Source organism: Manacus vitellinus, unplaced genomic scaffold (assembly GCF_001715985.3).
Source record: "Manacus vitellinus isolate BGI_N305 unplaced genomic scaffold, ASM171598v3 scaffold_70_pilon, whole genome shotgun sequence".
NCBI classification, from domain to species: Eukaryota; Metazoa; Chordata; class Aves; order Passeriformes; family Pipridae; genus Manacus; species Manacus vitellinus.
In genome coordinates this window covers 2,659,583-2,682,838 of record NW_021940754.1, presented here as the reverse complement: position 1 = coordinate 2,682,838, position 23,256 = coordinate 2,659,583, and the positions used below count along the sequence as shown (strand labels likewise).

At 41.6% G+C, this 23,256-nt stretch overlaps 1 protein-coding gene across 1 annotated transcript in view; it reads left to right on the top strand.

Annotated features, from left to right (window-relative positions):
- The window catches only part of COMMD1 (copper metabolism domain containing 1), a 67,316-nt gene extending 44,961 nt beyond the window's left edge, over positions 1 to 22,355 (top strand). Inside the window, 1 exon segment of the mRNA XM_018084446.2 lies at positions 22,216 to 22,355. Within this exon segment, the coding sequence (XP_017939935.2) occupies positions 22,216 to 22,323 (108 nt within the window). The 3' untranslated portion in view covers positions 22,324 to 22,355.
- Positions 22,356 to 23,256: the final 901 nt, after the last annotated feature.

The following is a 23,256-nucleotide window of genomic DNA, read 5'->3' as shown; positions in this document are numbered from 1 at the left end:
ATTTGTAACCCTTCAAATAATACTTAGAATTAGCTGAGGGTCCTCTCTGTCTTAAAAGAGGAAGAAACTAATGGTGTTCAATATTTATCCAGCTGTCTTCCCACTCCTCCCACGAGTACTTAAACCATATGTAAATAACCACTTATACTCTATTTTACATTGTTTTAATTAAAGGCATCTCTTCTTCCTCTGTAATTTCTCATAAAAAACCCACCTATAGAAAAACTAGTTTCTGTGACATGTTTTGCATGAATAAACCATGAGGTTTTATTAACTTTTTAAACTTTTTTATTTAACTTCTAAGAACACTTGGGAGAAAAACAGATTGTTCAAGAAAGGACGGTTTAAGGAAAAGCCTCACTGGAAGTCAGAGTCTTTTGTTGTGTTCATTTTGTGTTTTTCACTCTCGTCTGTTACTTATAATATTTTCAGATTTGAGTTTATTCTGGAGTTTATTTGGGATGCTCAATGATAAGCTTCAGGGGTAATATTTGTCATCCTGTGCTTTAAGGGGAGTGTCAACAACCGATAATCCAGGACCAGGAGTTCAGGTTGAACTTGTGGAGTTGTTGACTATAGTATATCCTGCTCTTTCAGATACTTGAGGAGCTAAATAACTATTTTCTGGCTTTCATTCCCAAGCTTGGGTTGCAGCACTCCTTCGCACTGGAACTCTGTTAGGAGCCTGTAGGTTTGGTAGTTCTGAGGAAGACAGAAGATAAAACTGCTAGTTTTATTTGTAATTCCTTTGGCACACATAACGTTAGGAGGATAAGGAGGGAATGACGCCCGTTAAACTGAATAATTTGTTTTGGTCAAGACTGTCTTAAGGGCAAGTTATTTTTAGAGCTTTATCTGTGGCATGAGTTAACAGAGGTGTTTTGAAGTTCACTCCAACAGGAACAGGGATTGTTTTACCAGCAAATGTGAACAGCTTTGTTTTGTAACTTGAAATCAAGTGTTTAGTTACTCTGTCCATGTTTTTTGTGGGTCACAGTTGTGAGAAGATTCAGGATATAGATAGCAAGGGAAGTTGCTGAAACAAATGCACCCAGAGAGCAAAATTGAAAGGGAGATGTATTTTGCTTTTTTTTCGCATTGATTGCCCAAAATAACTTTGCTTTTCATGTTACAGAATATTGGCTGGTTTACATAATTTGCTGATGATACAATAACTCACCACTGTTCAACAGCGTGAGCGAATAAACCCAACCCAGATGCAACATCACCCTCAATTAAATCTTTCATTAGCAGATTCTGTAGATCTCCATTTCCTACATTTTTTAGAACAAACATCTTAATGGGCATCAATAAACGGAGTTATAAAAAAGAAATGCTGAAACTTTCTGGTGATCCTAAGCTAATTTCCTGTGTGCAGAGGGATGAAATACTTGGCTGGGACCAGGAGGGGCCCAGGCCAGTGGGCTGCAGCCCAAGTGCTCTCATCAAATAAAACTAGGAGTTTCTCTTCTCTCTCACTGTATAGTTCTTAACACATGCACTGAGATTCCCAGATAATACTTTATGGATAAGTTTACTGCCAATCTCTTGAGAGTTAGCACATAGAGTGCTGTATTGATTAGGATATTGAGTGCTTTGCTCTCTCAGTCTTCAACCCATTAGATTTTCCAAGATGTGTAAGTAAAGTCTTAAGAAAGACAAGCATTTGTAGCTTTAAAAAAGTAATTATTGCTAATGAAACCTTCAAATGAGGGTAAAATACAGCTGAGCAAGGCACTTTGACATCAGCATAGAGCATTATGCTGACCCTTACTCTACTGAGAATATTCAAGCCTTGAATAAATCAAGACTAATGGATATAATAGTCGAAGTTTGCAGTCTCAGGTTTGGATTGTCTTTTGGTCTTTACTGGACATGGAAAACATTCTGATTAGAGCTCTAATTTCAAAAGCACACACTGTAAAAAACTGAAAAGGAGAAATGCCTTTGTCAGGTGAGATGCTTTCTTCATGAGGATTTGATAGATGGTCGCATGCACCCATATCTTGCAGCTCTGAAAATTCATCAAAGTTTGAATTTGGCTGTTAGCTGCCCACTTGTATTGAACTCTTGCTAACCAATGACTTAAAAACAACTCCATTTACTTAAAAACAAGTCCAGTTGTTGTCATCTGACAGAGGCAATTGATTTCTGTGACAGAGGCAATTGAGTTGTGAGGTTCTTCCTTGCTTCTTTAAAACTCTTTTTTTTTCAATGAAAAACAATCTGAATTTATAGGTATTGTCATTAATGGAAGGTAAATACATCTAGAATTCATGTAAAGCTCACTCTGAAGGGTAAAAAGCAAGTGTCACACAAGCATTTACACAAACATTAAAGCATCACCAATATAAACATTCTTATTCATGGCAAACATCATCTCATCAGCTCACCTCAAACATTTTCATTGACTTTTCAAGAAGGAACTACACTGGTATTTTTGGAAACTAGATTGTAGACTAGACACATTGATCAAGACGAAATCCATGTACGATCTGGTTTCCTGTGAAGCTTATGCAACAGGTTTGCAATTTTATACAAACTCTTCTAATGCTGGATGTGTTACAGCTTTGTATAACCTGACTCTTATGTCATCTGCAATTTTAAAAGCAGAGCTGGGTAATCCATTAACAAAACAGTAAGGGCATTAGAGACTAAATGGGAGACTGATGGATTACTGCATTTCAGGTTTTGAAGCTCTCAAGGTAGTTGCTTGCCCTGTGAACTGGCATCTCTGTTTCAGATAACCAGCCTGGCTTGGGCATTAAAGGAAAAGCTTTGCATGAACTTCCTTGCTGCAGTGGGATTCACATTACTGAGTTAGCCATGTTTGCTTTCTTGTGCAGTCCATGCAGATAGTGCAGAATATAAAATTCTGGTAATAACCCCTATCCTTGATTAGATATTCAAAATACACCATTTCCTTATTGTTCTTTTCATATGAGGGGGTCGCTTGGTACATGCCTTCCTGACTGTGCTTTTCCTGAGGGCTCCAGGCACGTGGCAGGGCAATTTTAAGAACTTGTTGGGTTAAGCAAGAGGAAACTTCTAAGAAGCGGGTGAGAAAGGTCTTCATCAGACTAATTCAGTGTCATGGGTCTCCTCATGCAGCTGGAGGTGGAGCTTTCTGCCCCTTCTCAGGAAGGGCCATCAAGAAGGAACCCTCTGCTCCGCAGACACAGTGTTTTTACCACGAGGATTCCTGGAAGGTCTGATCATGTTTCAGGCTTTTTCTCATGTGTACCGTCTAATAACGAATACTTCAGCACATTAACAAACCTTCCAAATCATGATAAGGTATTGAAGGGTATTTCTGAGATAGGAGACTTTGTTTAAAGGCTGCTTCAGGTTTTACTTTTCCACCCTAAGTTATATTGTCCTTCACTGGAAGTAAGTCTCAAATTGCTCATTTGGTGCCCGGTCATGTCTGCTTGTTTGCTGAAAGGAAAAAGAAGAAAATACATGCTAACTTTGATTTCTTCAGGCAGAAGTCTTTGGTGTGTGTTAGGCAATTACATCTGTAGTAGAGGCTTTGCAGGGGCTTTCTTCACTCTCAACAAGAAACATTTCTGTATTTACTTTAAAGAGTGCTGCCCTGTTGTGTCACCTAAGAAAGCATCAAATGAAAGGCAGCAAAAAACACCTGAAAAAATTGTGGACCAACTTGGTAAGTTGGAAAATTATTGTAGTGGAGTTTTGTACTGATGGCAAATTGTCTTCTCCTCAAAATGAAATGGTACCTCCTTCATTTACTGTGATCTGCTACGCTTGGTAACTCCAAGGATGGACTGGTTCTCCATTCTTCGTCCTTTACACCATATTTTTCCCTAACAACCTTTTTCCTACGATTGTTTTCTTTTTGCTACACCTGTTCCTCTTCCCCTCTTTCATGCAAAAGCACATTAATCATTAACATTCGTACATATGTCTGAAAAAGGGCCTTTTCAAAGCTGCTTTTAGCTGAACTGTGAATATTAAGCAGCAGATCCACCAGTAGCTGTAGGACATCACTTCTTAAATTCTGCTGCCGTTAAGTGCCCTGGGTTTGAGAGGTACTAGTGCTAGTTGCACACTTCGAGGTGCTCAATCCATGGATAATGGGCCCAAAAAATGGACAGCAGAATTAGGGACAAAGTGACATGACCTCAAAGTGAGTGTAGCACATGCTGGTAGTAAGCCCCTTCCATGTAATACACTCTTGGGATAGTGCCTGTAGCATGGGATCATATTTTTTTCAGCTGTGAAGCCCAAAATATTTTTCTGGAAGTGCTGGACCCTTTGGCTGTGTGGCTCCAAAGCAAAACTAAAAATTGGTTTTCTTTATCTGTCATATCTTGAAGTGGTTCAAGGATTCCAGGACAGAACGCCTCTGCACTAGACACGTTGAAAATGTGTTGTAAGAAATGATCCCTAGTTACCAAACTGCTGATGGAAAGCAAGAAGAGAATATTAAGAGGAGGAAACAACTTAGTTTTTTTTTATAAATAATAAATGTTATTCTTCTCCATTGGTTTTTCTTTCCACTGTCTTTGCTGTGATTACATAGTTACCTTGGGACAGGTAAATATTGTATTGCAATCTGAAAGTAAAGACGCTTTAAACATATACCCCAAGGAAAGCAGCAAGTGGTGTTCTGCTCTATTTTTCCAGATTCCCCAGCCCTTCTTTGAGGAATAAAGTGAGGGTGGGTTTTTTTCAGTGAGTAAATCCAGACCCAGGTGAGTGGCTGGGCTGGTTGCTTGCCCTGTTTGGAGCTGTCAGCTGATGGCACATGTCTGTGCCTGCAGTGAGCTCTCAGGTCAGCGAGGGCACAGGGAGGGATGATGTCATGGAAACTCCAAGCATATGGGGGTTTTAGGTTTGTTCAGGGCTTTTTTAGAGAAAAAACCAACCCAACAACTCGGTTTTACCCTTTGTGGATGGAAACTAAAAGGACAGTGATTAGAGCTTTCACCTAAGACAAAAAATTAGGAAAGCTGCTTTTCTGACCATTTTATCTAATAGCAATAAATCTCATTGAGCCGAGTGCATCTGTCCATATGGGTGCAGCTATTCTGAGACTAAAGAACTTTAGACAGTCCTACTGGTGCATCTGACCCAGGTGCCAGGGTCTTTTTGGTCCAGCAGTAGTTATATTCTGATGGGTGAATCTGTGGAGATTATAACATCAAATGCCAGCTCCTCGTTATAGTTAGATAAATGGGTTCTAGCTGGGGAAAAGTATGATGACTCATTTTTTAATGAAGAGAAATAGTTTAAGATGTTCCATTTCTGGTAATGCACTCTCTTCTAAATGTGTTGTCTTTTGAAAATCTAATCTCAGTTTTAAACAGTGTGGGGTTTTGTGATTTGAACTTATTTCCAGTATGAGTGGTACTCTCATTTTTAGATGCTTAAGAAGACTCTTGGTTAAAAATAAAAATTATGTATCTTGGAGTTTAATGCAGACAAGTCAGTAAATAAGAATAACTTTTCAGCATTTCCATCCCTCCATCCTCCCCATCCATAGCTCCTGAAGGGAATCTATATTTTTATTGTCCCTTACTGATGAGGTTTTCTCAAGTTATTATACCCATTATGAAGGGGTGAGGGGATGGTCCAGACAGCCTTTATTGTCTTCATCCTGTTCATGAATATCCAAAGCACAGTAACCAATTCCTGGAAGCTCTAGGGCTTCGTTTTTAATTTTGACTGATTGTTTTCTTGAAATAACGAGCAGTGGTGACTTCAGAAAGCAGACTCTTCTGGCGCCCAGATCATTAGTGACTCACCGTATCTGTAGTAACAGTTACAAATATGCTTTGCCACAGTTTTAAAAAGTCCTGGTTGTTTTGCTCACAAAGGATGTATAATGTACAGTGGGAGTGAGTGGAGATGTATTTGCTTATCATTTCCTATTCATGACCATTTTAAGACACAGAATCCAAGGCAATCAAAAACTAGCAAGAAAGAGGGGGTTGCATTAGAGGTCTGGTCCAGATGAAATATATTGTCTGGGGTGTTTGTTTTGAACATGGGCAATGGCCCTCTTGCCTCCTCCTTGGCTGCTCTACAGTGATTCAGTGCAAGTACTGCTCCATGTTTCTGAGTCTCATCCGCAGTAGGAGTGCTAAAATAGTCCCCTGTTCAGTAAGATTTTGGCTTTCTTGGAGATTTCGTGATAGAAATTTCATCACACACGTTCTTCAAGAGCAGCGCTGGAGGGCAGTGGAGAGAGGCAGGTGCATTGTCCACCCACGGTGGCACGTGGGAGAGGTTTCCAGCAAGAGAAATCCCTCATGACTTCTCTCAAATGATGCTCAGGCAGGTCCATTCTCATCCCTACTTGGTTTTTCTCTTGTGGAGAAATCACATAGGGCCTCTCACTGTCTGAACTTCAAGTGCATCTGTGAAGTTGCTGCTAAGGATTGACCACTGAGTCTTTCCAGTGAGGTTAAAAAACAAAAATACATGTCTAATGTTGTCTGTACCTGTTTTATTGTTTAAAATTCAGCAGTGAGCTGAAAACTGCATTAACCCTTTTGCAGTAGCTCAGGATTCAACAGCAGTCCAAAGTGTTCCTTCTGGAAAGCATTTCTGAGATGTTTTTCAACAAGGGTGTGTTATTCTCTTTTTATAGCACACCAACCAAAGATGTATTTGATTTCTTCATGTGACTGCCTAGCTTTCTTAATAGGTATAGTGGAAGTTACTCTTTTTTGTTGCTTTTTTGGTGCAGTGAGTGCTCATGGTACCCAGTGTCCTTCCCTGTTCTCCTGCCACATGACCACAAAAAAACCAAACCAAAGCACTGCCACTGCTTTGGTTTGAGATGGGAAGCTGAGGTCTGTGATGTCAAGATAAGGTATTTTATCAGCATTTAATTTCCGTCCTTCGTTAAGCAGGTGCATACAGGAGGAGCACAAACCCATTAAATGGTAATGCTGAGTTATCATCAAGAACTTGTTTATTGGGGAATCAATTGAAGGAGGCCAAAAATGCTGTATTCCCTCCCTGGTTGTTTTGGGAGCTCTAAAGCACCAATACCCTTTTTATAACTGAGGCTGATATTTTAGAAAATATCTTTACGTGTCTACGACTTGTTTCCGAAACTCTTAATTGGGCTTGTGGGGTGAAAGGCCATTCCAAATGCAGAGCTGCTCCCCAGCATACTGTATCTCAGGATAATCCTTTTGTACAAGGAAATTAAGGAACAGTGCTCCGTGCTCTCCCTGCAGAGGGTTTGGCAGACTCGGAGAAATCAATCCCTACAGTTTTGTGGTAGATACAGACAGCAGCTACCATGACTTGAACCCAGCTTTGCTAATGATTTTTTTTTATTTTTTTTAAAAATCTCCTGAAGGGAGACAAAATGATGCTTTAGAGAAAGAGTTGTTTGGATTTTGTAAACCTCTCTGAGCTCTATGTGTGTTGTAAAGGCTTGTGAAGGACGAGTGCAAGTGTGGGCTGGTCAGTGAAAATCCCTATTTGGCATTCAGCAGGGGTTCAGATAAAAGCAAGCTTAAAGAATGGGAGGAAATAAATTTAATTATTTACTGTTGCTGCAAAGTCTGTGCTAGCTTTTGTCTCCTAACCTTGAAGAAAGATATAACAGACATGGAAAGATATAATAGGCATTAGCAGGGTGAGGAGAGACATAAAATCCTGCAAGCAGGCAGGGAAGGAGACAGACATTCCCTGTCCTCATTGCCTTTGTATGCAGGCCCCTTTTTGCCCTACTAGCCCCCAAAGCAGTCCAGATCTTTCCATACAATCTCCACTACCTCCCAGCCCTTGGCAGGTCAGCAGGCAGGGGAATTGAAAAGCAAAGTATTTAAACCAGAAACAGGTATTTTTATGATGATGGTGCACAGTCAGTCCTGGCTTTGTTAGTACCTTTTGGTCAAGGAAGCAGCAGAAAGACCAGCCATCAGTACAAACCCCTAGGCTTGCCAGGATTAAAAAAGTGTAGTGCTTTGATGTTTGAAAAGAGAAGGACACAGATCCACTCACAAATTTTGCCATGATTCCACTTCAGGACAGCTGTCTAAAACCAGACAACAGCATTCGGTATTGCACATTGTCCTCCTGTTCCCTGCTTCCTTAAGGAAAGGGTGGCTTTGAGTCGTATAATGCTGTTCTCCATCTCATCTCCCTACCTGAAATCACAGCTCCATTCATTTTTCTTTTATCTGACTTCCTCTTCCTCTTCTTCTTTTTCTTCTTCTTCTTCTTCTTCTTCTTCTTTCTTCTTCTTCTTCTTCTTCTTCCTCCACTCAAGAGCTGCAGTGAGAAGGCAGGGGGTGGTGTCCCTGCGCCCTCATGGCCTCGATGTGCCAGGCCAGCACAAGGCAAGGTCCTTGGTGCTTTGGCTGGTCTCCTAGGAGGGCACCTTTAGTCTGATCACAGGAATAGGGAGGAGGTGAAATGCATTCTATTCCTCACAGTCCTGCAGCAAGAGTAATGACCTTACATCTGCCAAGGGGAGCCCGTCACAAATCTGACATTTTCTGGGTCCAGGAGGAAGGTGTTACAGATTTACTACTGATGAGAAACGTGCCTGTTCTGCTAAAGGCTGACATCCAAACTGTAGATTGCAGGCCAAAAAAGACAGGAGAGACAAAAAAAAAGAGAGACTTCTCCTCTGCTTCAAAGGCACAGAAAGCTAAATGAACCATCTCCATTTTCCTCAGTAGAAGTGGTTAAGGTCTTTTATATTTCATTGCCCTCTTCTCCCCTTGTTCATGATGAGAAAAAGAAAAAGACAACCAATTAAATATCTGACGTGGAGGAGCTGCAGCCTTTCTTTGTGCAGAGGTATCTCAATTCTCACATGTTTATTTTCATATTCATTTCCATATCCTGAGTGGATCACTTATTAATTGTTAAATGACTGCTCTGCAGTTCAGTTATGGAAATGATTTCTACTTCAGTACCACTTGCCCTTGAATTGAGAACAGGAGGTCAACCAAAATTAGATAACTTTTCTTTGAACCTTTTCTTTTCCTGAAAAGAGATATGGTTCAACATGGTGCCTGTCAAGAGGAATGTGAAGTTCTGTGCTTTAAAACAATTCTTGTGGCCGGGCTGTTTTTGGGATCAGGTTGAGAACTGGTGTCGTGATCTGTCCTGATTAGACTTTTAAACAGATGAATACAGGTGTGGTGCATTGACTGTAGCCCAGAGTTTGTATTCTATTGCCTACATTCATTACCAGGATTCATTTTGAAACCACAGATTGTATAAAACAAAGTTGTAATATTAACTGAGGCAAGAAGAGCTGTGTGGGCAGAGCAGACGGCCCCTTGGCTTCAGTGGGATTCTGCACAGGCATAAATGTCCTCCCACGCTCATCTCTTTTCAGGGTTGCACCTACAGCTTCGGCTTTCATTGTGAGCCTTTGCTTTTCCTCTTACACAAGAAAAGAGGCTGGAAAAAACAAAAGTGAGTTGTGTATTATGCAGCAAATATGAGCAAGGACATATTCTGTGGTTTAAAAAAAAAAAAAAGGCATAGAAAAATGCAAATCTGTAGCTTTTCCTTTCTTTTCAGAAGAGAACTGTGTTCCTCTGGTGTCTCCCTGCTGGCACGTAATGCTGATATTTTTGTGCATTTGATCTGAAGGTCACTGAAGTTAGTGCAGAGATTCACACTGTCTTTAGCAGACTTTGCACCACACTGAGCTAGAGCTGCTGTTTTGCTGATAAATCCAAGTGTGATGCCTGTCCCCAGGCTTTGAAACAGCAATAGCAGCAGTGCTGGAGGGGCTGTAAACAGGCTGGACTACAGATTTTTGGCTGCCCCCTTTTCCGTGGGAGATTTCTCATGGTGAATTGCAAGACAGCAGTTTGCATTCTAAAAGAGATGAGAAAAAAATACCAAATATTATATAGACCAATTTTTTTTCCCAGTTTGGCTTTTTTCCCCTTGTAAGTTCACATGTTTGAATTCCAGAAAAGAAGCAAGCATGGTTAGTCGGGTTCCACTGAGAAGATGTGTCTGCAATGGCAGCATAACTCTGAGTAACCCTCTTGTCCTGATAAATTCTATTTTCAGATCATCGGAAAGGGTGTAGATAAATGCCATAAAAGCAGCAAAAAAAGAAGCTTGACCACTTTGTCTCGTTAAATATTTTAAGAAAGAAAACCCAGCTGAACATGTGCTGAACTGCAGGCATATTTTCAAGCCCCTGGTACACGGTTTACATATTTTTAGATGAGCCCTTTTGCCCAAATGCTAGTAGCTTTTCACTCTTCATTTAGTGGTGTATTCATGCATAATTCCAGATCTGTGGGGTGCGTGATTATGCCAGGGACAAAGGGTTAATGTTCCTGGGAGGAGGTGGAGATGCTGCTGGTGGTGTGTGTGCCTGGGGAGGGTCTGTTGTGCCAGGCTTGTGTTCTCCCTCCTCTGCATGGTGAAACACCCTGGAGCAAATGGATGCCTGGCATCGCTGAGCTGCGATGCCATGGACACAGCCAGGAGAGATGAGCATAAACAGCTGCCCTTGAAAAATTATTTCTGAAAAAATGCCATTTTGTGGGCACAAAACGTATTTGCTGTAGCTGGGTTGTGCTGATCTAAGAGCTTAGGTGCAGGAATATAGGGACCTTTTTAACGTGGGACTTTCTGAGGGCACTTGCTGTTACGAGACACAGATCAGCAGAGGATTTGCTTGGCCTTTACCAACCACTTGCGAAACTTGCAGCAACCAAAATAAACACCGCTGTACTTTTAGTTCAGCTCCGTGTGTTCAGCTGCCTGCCCTGTACACCCCTCACCTTCTCTTGTTTCAGGCAATCTGGGTGCCTTTTAGACCACAGGGCAAGTATGAACCGTTCAGAAAGGAGCAAGAAAAGGTTATAACACATCTTATTTCAAAGTGCTGATTCAGAGTAATTCTAATCTTCGGTCTCTTCTCTGAGAAAAACAGGTGTGGTCTTGACTGAAGACTGGTTGGAGGGGAAAAGCCAAGGTCTTCTAGCCATTACCATGAACAGGAGCCAGCATTGTCTGTTCCCATGGAAAATAAACTGGTTTAGGATTATAGAACCGTAGAATGTTTAGGGTTGGAAGAGGATATTCATAGAGAATATTAATTTCTACTCAGCTTTTATATTTGGTGTAATACTTTTAGGCAGGACATTAATGGATTCTTGAATCATTTATGTAACAGATAAACTAAAACATTAAAGAGCTGTAGGGGAGCAAGAGAGATCTGTTTTGGGGATGCTAACCACATTATTCAGCCTGCAAGCTGATAGTACACTCAGTCAGAATATGCCAGAATCCCAAGTCTAGCAGCCTCCTAAAGGTCAGGAATTCTCTGCTCAGGTTTTTACTGTATTGTTTAACTGTGAGATTATTTTTAAATGCAGATTACTTAGACCATGTTGATGGAGTTGGTATAAAAGTAATTCTTAACCCCACAGTTCATTCCTGTTTTCCTACCAGTATATATTGCAGTAACAGAGAGGAATGTGGCTGACATTGTTTTGATTAAATAAAAATTTATGTTTAAAGCACAGAAATTTCCTTATGTAATTAAGAGATAACCAAGTGCACGGTCTTGGTGACACCCTGTAACAAAAACATACCCCAGTGGCAAAGAGGGTTTGGTGCTGTGATATGGTACTTTCCAAAACATGTAAGAAAATGGTAAATAATAACATAAAGTAGTTGAAACTTAATTCTGAGAAAGTGGGGGGTTTTATGATGCTGAGTGATGCTTGATTTTAATTTTTTGGCCATGCTGAATGACTCTCATTTTAGATAATAGGTAGGTTAAAATGTAATTAATATGAATTCCAGGTCTGATTAATGTTCTTACTGGAGTAGCCGAACTTAGGATAAAAGCAGAAGATACTTCAGGAAGGGCTCTCTTTTTCTTGGACTAATTTCATGCTGCAGCTAAGTGCTACAAGATTGAAAAAACAGAGGCTAGCCCAGGTATTTGGAGATGAAACAGGTACATGTTTCAGCTCTCTGAGCCAGTCGTAAAAACACCAACCAAACAAAATACGGCACAAGAAAACAAGTACAGCTGTTGAACAGGATGGAAAAATGCAGATCAGGACAGGAAGGCAACAAATCATAAGTGAGGAGGGGCATTTACCCTTTGAGGTCCCCTGCAGAGGACTCTCAGAGAAGAGCACATCACCTTGCAGTGGTTCCACTGAGAGACAGTTCATCACTGAAGAGCTGACACAGCAGACAGAGCTTGAATTAATGATGATGGAGCTTTCTGGTCGCTGGCATCCTTGTGACCACCGGCAGTGGAAGGACTACCAGTGCTGGGGGTGCTGAGCTGAGCCAGCGAAAAACACGATCAAGAAGATGAGAACCTGATACCCTGCCAGAAACATGGTGTATTTCCTTTCATTTTTAAATACATGCGTTCATTTAAATCTCACACTAGCACAAAGGTAATTTAAATTTTTTTATGATGTCTTTATGTGGCTCTCTGTACAGTTTGGTGAAGCTTGCAGGTATCACTGTCTTTTTTTTTTTTGCTTTTGAAACCTCTTAAGTCCTGCCAAATATCCGTAGGCATGAACTGGGACATCCACATACAAACTTAAAATATATTATTTTACTGTTTCCCTAAGATTGCGTCCTATGGCAGACCCTGGAATTGCATAGGATCCCCAAAAGCTTTATTGTAAAGGAGGAAAAATAATATGAAAATTTTAGTGTGATTTACACTTTAAGGGTGATTGGGAATTGGCAGCTGTGTTTGTTGCCAAATGAAGCATGAAGCTTTTATGAACCATCTCCCACATGGAGGGTCACCCAGTGATGACCAGTCTATGAGGACAGATTCAGATTAGATATAAGGAAGAAATTTTTTACAATGAGGGTGGTGAAACACTGGCATAGGTTGCACAGAGAGGGGGTGGATGCCCCATCCTGGGAACATTGAAGGTCAGGTTGGACAGGGCTCTGAGCAACCTGATGTAGCTGAAGATGTCCCTGCTCTAGTTGGACTAGATGGCTCTAGTTGGGCTAGGTGACCTTAAAATGTCTCTTCCAACCCAAACTATTCTATGATTTCTAAAAATTGACCACAAACCTCTAAAATAAATTCTTCAGAAATTTTCCCTTAATAAGCCTCGCCCTTGAAGGGTCACAGCTCTCTAGAGCTGTATTGCCTATTTTATCTTCTTGTAAGGATGAAACTGCCATGTCTGTAGGAGAGGAGAAGAGCAGGACTTTCTTCCTAATATTCACACTAAATGATATAAATCTCTGCAACCCATCTGCATGGAGGTCTCTGAAGCATGCCAAGTGGAAACAGGGTTTGTGCAAATAAGAGTCAGAGAGCAAATGCATTTCTTAGTGATTTTCACTCTCTTTACACCTTTGTTTACGTAACAGCTGGCTCCAGACCCAACCAGAGCTGCATACCAAGACAATGTATTTGGGCTAAGCAGGTTAAGTGATTTGTTTGGCACACCATTACACCTGTTCACTTCAAGCCAGTCAAGCAGCAGAAGAAAAATGCTCATGTTAAAGATTAAACATCCCACGCTTATTGTTTTAGGGTGTGAAAGAACTCCAGCTCAGCTGTGCTTTCAAAGGTGCTGTAATTCAAATGAAAACAGTCTTGATGTGCTTTCTTTCTCAAAATGGTGTCTGTAGGGGCAGAGAGGAAGTAGGGGAAGCGTGTGTTTTTGTTTTATTTTTTATAAACAGTTTTGACACAGAGACATCTGACTTTTCATTCCTCCACCAGGAGTTAGATCATAACACTTTTTGTTCTCTTATCAACTCCATTCCTATCTAAAGAAGGCAACAGTGGTGGCAATGCCTTTGGTTAGGATTACCTGGCCCTATATTTAGTGGCCATCAAGTCTGACCAACTTACATAGTCGGTATTTCCTGTGCCAGGTTGAATCCTTCCCCAAACTGCTTTGTCTGTATCCAAGATCAAGACTAGGAGGGAAAAAAAATGTTCTGGGTGTTTCTCCTTAAATATCTTTCTTTATATAGGAAGTACCATAATGGTTTTTTGGAGAAAAAAAAACCAAGACTTGGAAATAGTAAACTCAAGGTTTATAGCAAGGTCAGAAAGGTGCCTCTTGGTGCCCTTATGAAAAAGAATTGACTTAAAAATTTAGGAGCCTCTGAACATCTTATTTGTGTGTCTTTGATAGAGATTTTGTCCAACACCTCAATTCCGAGAGGCTTTTGCATTAATTGAGCATGTTCCAAAGGGGAAATGCAGTCTCTGGATGCACTGGGCACTGCTGTAGGTACCTGGCTCTGGGTTCAGGCTGATGCAGGCTATGCAAGGACATTGCCCAAAGGTAAGAGGGTTTTCCATTCTGTTAAGCTCCTGTGGTGGCCAGTGACTGCAGCAGATTTTATGGGGTAACTTGAGTCTCAGATAGTTGAAGATGTTGTAAAAGAGTATCAGAGGAACCAGGTAAGCAGGCCTAGCAAACAGCAATCGATCAGGATCAGATAAGCCCACATAAAAAGTTACAGGTGTAACCTTGCAAAGAGTCATCCATAAATGAGAACGAAATTTGCATCTTGTCAGCATGAACAGGTGGGTTTTTTCTGGATTGTGTTGGTACCAGCAGAACTGTGGCTTCTGTAACCTTCCCTTTCTGACCACAGCAAGCTGCCCTATGAAGTGGCTCAGCATTAGGGTGACTGAGGGCTCCTTCACTAATGAACAGAAATCAGAGATCACTAATCACAAATGCAGGGTGATTCCCTGTGCTAGACATCCACCATTTGTTCAGTCAGCCTCTCTATTTGTACATTGTGGTAGGATGTTTTTAAGTGGAAGTGTGGATAAGTAAGTCCTGTAATAAGGAGCTTGTGCAGGGGCAGCACAGAGGACAGGAGACTGTTCTCTGGGTAGGATATAGGGAATACACAAGGTTAAAGCAGGTACAGGTACAAATCAAAGTGATTTTTTTTAAAAAAAATCAAACAGAGAGGAGGTTGAAGGGCTTACAGAAACCAATTCAGGTTAATATCACCAGTTTGAAAACAGCACAACCATATAGAAAATGTATAAGGCTTTCATAAAAGCCCTTGCTTTTTTCCTTGTTAATTATTAAGAATAATATTATTCTTGTTAACTCTTTGATATGAAACATATAAAAGCTACACAGTAAGCTACCTTCTAATTAGTTCTACTAATATACTGATTAAAGTGTGGTTTGGGGTGTTTTTTTTGACATTTCCTGAAAAGAAACCTGTGCTTCCAAAAGACACGAAGAGCAGCAGGTTAAAGCACCTCTATATCCATAAATGCTCATTTTTCATGCAGGGTGTAAAATACGAGGTAGACTGTTTTCAGGAGGCTGATAATGTGAAAGGAATGACATTATATTTGCTGTGCAGTATCAGGGACTTAGTTTTATCCTCCTGGAATTGTTCCAATTTCTGCAATCCTTTATCTGTTTAATCTGTGATATTACAGGCTTGATGTTACATTAAAAGTATTAAAAAAGCTGCAGTCGAGTTCACTTTTTTTTCTATGGGGATGTAATAATAATTCGCTTAAGAGGTTCCTGGTTCATGTAATACCAAAATAATGGAGAATTAAAAGGCACTTTCTTTTGCAAATATTTGTGCTTTTTTTTATACAGTGTTATGGAAATGAATTGCACTTTGCCTAAGAGTTTTTGAAGGCCATGATTATAGATTTGCAGCACAAATAGCTCAATTAATTTAGTATTGGCAGAAATGTGGTCGTATGAAATCAATGGATTGCCATCCATTCCCTTTTTTTCCTGGAATTATCTAGACTTGCTGTCATTATCATATGCCCCAGTATATCTTGCGGAATATTAATGAATACAAAAATAACTTCTCAAGTTTGCAGTGGGATCACGATTGATTCAATGTGATAGAAGATTTGATGCAGCATCTCACACTTCTACCATTTGGTTTGTGGCAGCCCTGTAGTTTGTTTGTTTGGGTTTTTTTACCATTTATCAAATGTTTCCAAGACGAAATCTAAATGGCAGAAATAAATCACTCTCATAAACATCTGACATGAAATATTTCCACCCAGTGGAATCACCAGTTTAATGTGGTATTACTGTAATTTTTGAAGAAGAAAATATAAGGTCAAATCCAATATTTGTCTTCTTTTTGGGTAATCCATGCAAGATGCAGTGCAGGCCAGTTGTGTATTTTGACATTCCTGCTGCAGATGTTTGCATGGAAGAGTCACCAAAGCCACATGTAGCAGAACAAACCCCAATACCACTTACCCAGGCGGTCCTGGTGAGTCACCTGGGAACTGTGTGCACCAGTTGTCAGGGAGAGGCCACCCGAAGAAAGCTTGGGAAGCAAGTGATAGTGCTGAGTTTATCAGGGTTTATTTATTTTGTGCTATCAGACAGTACAATAAGAAATTCCCACAGTACTGAGTAAGTAAAAATAGTCTCCAAGGAAGGGAGGCTTCTGCGATAGAGCTTGGCAGCATTGTTGCAGAAATGACTTCTGGATGTGACTTTTCCAAGGAGAATGTGTCCTTGCACTGTTACAAAGTGTCTCATTCCCATTTTGAATTTCTGGTTATGTTGGGACCTTTTTTGGGTTTTATTTCTTTTCTCTTACCTTTTTTGGAATGGGAGAAGGTGTTTGGAATTTTTTTTTTCTCTTCCTACCCCTGCCCCCTCCCATTATTTTCTTTTGTTTGTTTGTTTGTTTGTTTTTAATTAAGATTTGCACTTCTTTATCAATGAAAGCCTCTAAGCAGGTCTAGCTAGACCTTGAAAATAACATAATAGAATCTTATTGTTTCTGTCCCTGTTAGAGAAATAATTCTAACACGTTAATGCCTCCTGGCAGTGGCCAGGGCTATGTGCCAGCTTCCTTTGAACACTGGAGCCAGTGGGTTCCACAGGCAGCTCCCTGCTGCTGCTTTAGAGACACTTCTGCTCCCCCGGCTCCCAGCAGTGCTGATGTGCCAAGGAATGACTGAAGAAGCCACTTTGTGCTTTCAATCTATTGACTTTAAAACCATCCAAGTGACCCTGACAGAGCACTGTGTAAAAAAGGTTAAAAGGACTTGGACTGGTTTGTACTTTTTTTACTTGCCAAGTGGAGGTGCAGTTCCTGCTGTCAGATCTCTAGGTTTCCTCACTGGCTCTTTCCAGAGACTTTCTTTTTCAACTACAGTTATAATCTTTTAGGGATTAAGAAATAAAAACGGGGATAACTGAGAACGTGCAGTTCTTGCTTGTGAGCACGGGGGGCTGGTTGTACTGGCTCAGGCAAAGCCTGCTGTGGTGCTGAGCCAGCAAGGAGGGAGGTTCATCTGGAGGGAGCTTCGGTACTTTCCTGTAAGGGAAGGAAGGTATAAAATGGGAGCTGATAAGGTAGTTGACCATCATTGGCCAGTAATCCACCTGGACCTGTTGGAATGAGGTCAGAGGGGGGTTGACAAAGATGTTCTGAGGTCTGGAGCACCTCTGCTGTGGAGACAGAGTGAGTTTGCTATGAGAGGGTTTGGATCGTTCAGCCTGGAGAAGAGAAGACTGGGGAGAACCTTAGAGCCTCTTCCATAGCTAAAGGGGCTACAAGGGAGCTGGAGAGGGGCTTTGGACGTGGAGTGTCATGGACTGACAGGACAAGAGGGAATGGTTTTAAACTAAAAGAGGGTATGTTCAGAATAAATACTGGGAAGAAATTCTTAACTGTGAGGGTGGTGAGGCACCAGCACAGGTTGCCCAGAGAAGCTATGGATGCCTCATCCCTGGAAATGTTCAAGGGCAGGTTGGATAGGGCTTAGAGCAACCTGGTGCAGTGGAAGGTGTCCTTGTGCAGGGCAGAGGCTTGGAACAAGCTTTAACTTCCCATCCCACCCAAACCATCCTATGATTCTGTGATTGATTTTCCTGCTGAAATGCTACTACACTTGTAACTTGGGATAATATTTACATAGTAGTCCCTGCAGGTGTTTTAGTAAGGTAGTATTTACATGGAATTAGCAAATTTGGAGGAAGTGGGGGAGTTGACATCATCAGATAAACCAGATTTTTTTTTGTAACCCTAACTTGTCCTGCTGAAGCAGGTTTTATCTAAGCCCATGCATACATTTTCTTTTACTCCAGAGGAGCAATCTCTTAATACTTATTTGCAAAAGTGGATTTACTCTAAAATCAGTATCTGCTTAATTAATGCATTGGAAACAAAATGACGTTTGTTTCTGGTCGTGGGTGTTTCTGGAGAAGATGTGTGTGCTGTGAATTCCCAGGCACGTTTCCTGTGTGCTCGCTCCCTGTGATTCGAGCTGGCCACAAGTTCAGCCTTGGTGACGTCTTGGGACCGGCTCCTTGTTTTATTTATCCCCCACTGGCTTTCCTGTTTGCAGCCTAATGTGCTTGTATTGTGAACGGGCAGATACTCATCTGGTGTTAACACGTGGCTGGTTTAACCATAGCCCTGCTGCTTTGATGTGAGCCCAGCCCGCAATCTCTGAGGTGGGTTTAAAAACGAAAGTCAAAGGTTGGTTTCAGATAACGTATTTCCAGAGATAATTCTGTTTGAAAGAGAACTACTGGTTAGCTTGTAATGTATGTGGCTTTATACACCCTTGTGTTTCTTCTGCATATAAGACAAGTATTATTCAGACACATAATGCTGCCTAAACTCCTCGAGGGAGCGATGGAGTTCTCCTGGGCTGGTTGGCGATGCCTGACCTCTTCCTGGACTCCTCTTCCTGCAGGTCAGCCTGGGGTGAGCCAGGTGGGATCTGTGGGTGACTCCTGGCCCACCACCTCTTCTGCACAGGACACTGAGGCACCTGTTCAGGTGGAAAACTGTGTGTAGTTGTCCCCAGGCATATTACAGTACCATATTATATTGATTTGGAGGTGTTCCCTGCTGGTTTCACTATCCAAGCAAATGTAACATGCTGAGAGGTTTGACAGCCTCGACTCCGGAGTCTTTATTTGTGATACACTCAGTTACTTACATAATATATACTTGATGGTTTTCCTGGATAACAGAGGTAGAAGTTTTGCTTAAATGCAGAATATTTTGTGATCTAGAAGGAAAAATGACATGGAGTAAAAAAAAAATTATTTATTGTTTACCCATGAGGAACTCAGAAGTTGTTAACAAGCAACAAAATTTGTTTCTCTGGGAAATGTTATGCTAGAAATTTCTTTGATTCACCCTTTCACACATCTGACTAAGAAGTGGAGAAGGAAGTTCCTTTTTATTTTAATCACATGTCACTGAATGGTTGGGCTTCAGTCCCCAAAAAAAGGGCAACACTTCTGAACTCTTCTACTTTCGTTAATAGCTTTTATTGAAAGTCTGGGCTCTGCAATTCTTTTAATTAGGAAAAAACCCTCTGTTAGTAAAGAACTTTGCTTACCACAGTCTCAAAACCTGATAATAAGAACAAGGTTTCCTTGCTAACAAGTGAATGCATAACTGCAGCTGTAAAACTGTTTTATCGGCTAGTCCTTCCCAAAAGCAATGAATGTCTTTTCTGTCTCTGTTGACCAAAAAAATTGGGAAGGCTGAAAATTAATGTGGGTTCTTAATCACAATGAAAGGTACTAGGATGTTTGAAGGCACTTTGGGTTTCTGGTGACATTACAGACTGGGTTTTTACTTATGCAAGGGACAGCTAAATCTTTAAAACATCGTCATCTAAGGCAAAACCCAAGACAGGAGAATAAAATATCTTCCTGAGCAATGAAATTGCATTGAATCCCAGCCTCTGCAGAGCAAATGACTGCATTGCCTGTACCAAAAGGATCAGACCTAAAACCCTACAATACTCCCATTGCTCCAAGAAGCAGCTGCGTGGGTACAGAAGTCCAGAAGTACTTGGCTGGCTGGCTATGTTTGCACACAGGCATCAGAAGCTGATGCTTTTTCACTATCTAAGGAGTGTTTTCCTGGTAATTCAAGATGGGATAATTCCTTTACAAAGAACCCTTAATGATTTTACAAGCACCACATCAAGTTGAGAAGGCTTTTAAGAGTGGGTCTGGCGCCTTGGCTGGTGGCTTTAAAATGCAACTGCATTTCGTGTGAAATAGGATCTAACTGGACAAACCCTGTCCAGTTTCAGACTGTTTCAGTTTCTTGAACGCTATGGAGCTCTCCCTGTGTGAAGGTGGAGTTGACTCCCTCTCCCTCTCCCTGGAAATGAATATGAATAAAAACAAAATGATATGTGAATTCAGAGAGGTTTCTTTTTGTTGTTCCAATATACTGGCTAAAAGTTAAAAATACTAGATGTATCACAGTTGCTAGAAACCATTTTAAGTAGCTGCTCAAACTTATGCCATAGAGAACAATTGTATTTTTTAAAGTTTTCAGCATGTGAGGATTGGTTTTCTAAAAATACATGGGTTTTTTTTAAGTATAGTTACTAAGATAGAAAAAGATGTGCTTCTTTTGGTCTCTCATATAAATATTTTTGCGGCACTCTGCTGTTGCAGCTCCTAGACAACCTGATTCAAGTCTGGGGGCAGTTTGTGTCTCTTGGTTGTTTGTTTTGCAGCTCCTTTTTATAGCCCAGGCTCAGGAGTGAAATGGGAGGAGGGGTGGGAGAGCATTTGGGGAGAAAACTTTGGCAGTTGCAGGAAATGGATGTCCATTCCTACACCTTCCTGAAAGCATCGAGCCTGGCTTTCCAGCTCGAAGGTGGGGATGCAGGTGCTGTTCCCACTGCATGCCACCTGCTCTCACAACCCCTCTTGTGCACATACAGGCACCTTTTTTCCAAAGACCACATCCACCCCCATGAAGGGCTCAGCTGAAGTCCAGGTTTCAGCCTGGGCAGCAAACTGTGCTGGGCTTTAGGACTTCGAGTCACTGGCTGATTTGTTCCATTTTGGTTTTGCTCAACTGCAGAGGATCCAAGTGGGCTGAATTATTCTTTAACAATAAGAAGTATATCAAAAGGGATGCCTTGTTTCTTGCTGATCATGAGCAGAGATACCAAGTTTGTTCTTCTCCTGGAGGACACCTTAGGGGAGCAATAAGGAGGTTTGAATTTCAGCGCTGCATCTTATTTTGTCTTCTTTTTTTTCATGAAGGATATAAACTAACAAAGCATTAAATAAAACTGAAGCTCAGTTCTGAGCAGCCTGATTTACAACTCTCTTGGTCAAATTTTAGGTTGGTCCACTTGAGAGTGGATAACTAGACGCCATCCAACCCACATGGGAAAATTATAGCTGCTTTATAGCTAAAAGTATGCTCAGTGAGTACACTTACACTTGGATGAAGTGGCAATGTCTTTGTGTAATCAAAGAGTTTCGTTTTGAGCAGTTCGCATTCCTTTTAGCTGACAAAACCTGAAGAGGGGGAAAAAAAAGTCCTCCTTATGCCTTAGGCTCATGAAAAACATCTCCTCCAGATCTAGGCACCTCAGTCTCCTCCTGTCTGCTCACACTCGCCGTGTGATTAAGCCATAAAATCAGCTTTAGCAGATCTTAAAGGTTCCATGGGCAAACCCTGGCCTGATTTAGTCTGTTGATGGGCTCACATGACCTTGGGGTGCAGAGTTGTGGCTGGAAAGCCTGAGATGTCAACAGGAGGCCTTTGAGGTCATCTTGTCGAGGACCGGGACCTAGGGCTGCATAACATGGCACTGCCACTCCTTCCCTGGAAGGTCAGGATAGAAATCAGCCCGTGGCTGGAACACATGTGGAGGAAAGAGAGGTCAAGTTACGGAGAGGAGCTGTTGTCAGATCTTGTCTGTGAAACGAGACTTGTAATGTGTTATAGATAGTGGGATTATTTTGGGGTGGTGAGAAAAGCTGCTCCTGCAGTAGCTGTTCTGTGAAAGACAGCTCAAGTCGTTTTCCTAGTCGGGTCTGGGAAAACAGGGATGCTAAAACTGGGGAGATTTAGCAGGAGCTGAAGAGGCATTTGCTTTGCAGTCCCAATTTGCAGCAGTTGCACTGGTTGGGCTGACACTGTCCAGTTCTGCTCATTTCCAGGGAGAATGGTTAACTGCAGCAGGGGTCTGTGATGTTTTCTGCATGATGCTTCACAAAGCCTCAGGGGTTAACTAATGGATTGCTAGAGATTTGACTTTTTCAGTGCTTCCTAATCAGGGAATGTTTCGAGAGGTACTTCAGGGCAGGAAAATATTCAGGAAGATACAAGAAAGCCCACTGCCAAGTGGAGTTAAGCTGTCAAATTCCTCACCAAACATTTCTTTCTGCACAGTGATCAAATGTAATTATTTTTCTCAAATATTGTTCTTGCAATTTTGTTTTGTAGGAATCGGAGTTTCTCTGTCTGGAGTTCGATGAGGCCAAGGTGAGCCAGATGCTGAAGAAACTCTCAGAAATAGAGGAGAGTATGACTTTGTTGACTCAGACTACTTAATCAAATAAAGATATTACAACTTAGAAAAAAAATGTCCCTTGGTATTTTTTCATAACTCCTGTTTCTGCACATAAAATAGGTGACAATGGTTAAATTATAAGTGGATGATGCATTCACAACCAGACATGGGCTGAGTCACACTGTGAAGATTTCTCATCCACTCCTCCTGGCCTCTTCACCAAGGTGGCAGCAACATTGTTTGCACAAAGCTTTGCATAACCAAGCCTTAGAATGTAGCACAGCTTTTCTCATCTACCCCTCAGTCAATTTTGGAGTCTTCCAGATGCTGTAAATGCTGGGCTGGATGAACAGCAAAGGTAAATTGGCCCGTTGTGACAGGAGAGAAATGAGCAGAAGAAACGGGCAGATTAGGGGGTACTCATGTTTATCCTTCCAAACCACGGGCTTTATAGGACAAATCCACCTGCTTGAACTCTGTCTGCTTAGAGCTTAAAGCCCGGGAGAGCAGATGAAGTGCAGCGAGTTCAGGGAGCAGAGACACAAACGCACATTTCCGTAATGGGGAGTCCCTGTGCTGCTGAGCATTAAGTGGTTCCCAAGGGTGTGAGTTGGACAACCTGGCTGGCCTGTCCAGTGAGGCCTTCCCAGTGCTGTGGGGAGCCAGGGGACAATCAGGGGAGCGTCTCTAGGGCAGTGGGAGGTGCTGGTTTCCCAAGAGGAGCAGTCCTCCTGCATGTGCAGATCACCTGATCCAGCTACTTCTGGCGATCCTTCAGAGCCACTTCTGATGTGCTTCCCCAAGGACCATCCGCCCTCATCACCCTTCTTGGCTCTTGAGCTGTAGTGGTGCAGCCCTGGCACCAAGCTGCACGGTGTGTTTGAGAGGCCAGTGCTTTGTCAGAGCACAGTTTAACTTGGCTGCTCTTAGTCCTGTTTGTCATGGTTTGTTTTGACCTCGGAAAGCCTCAGATT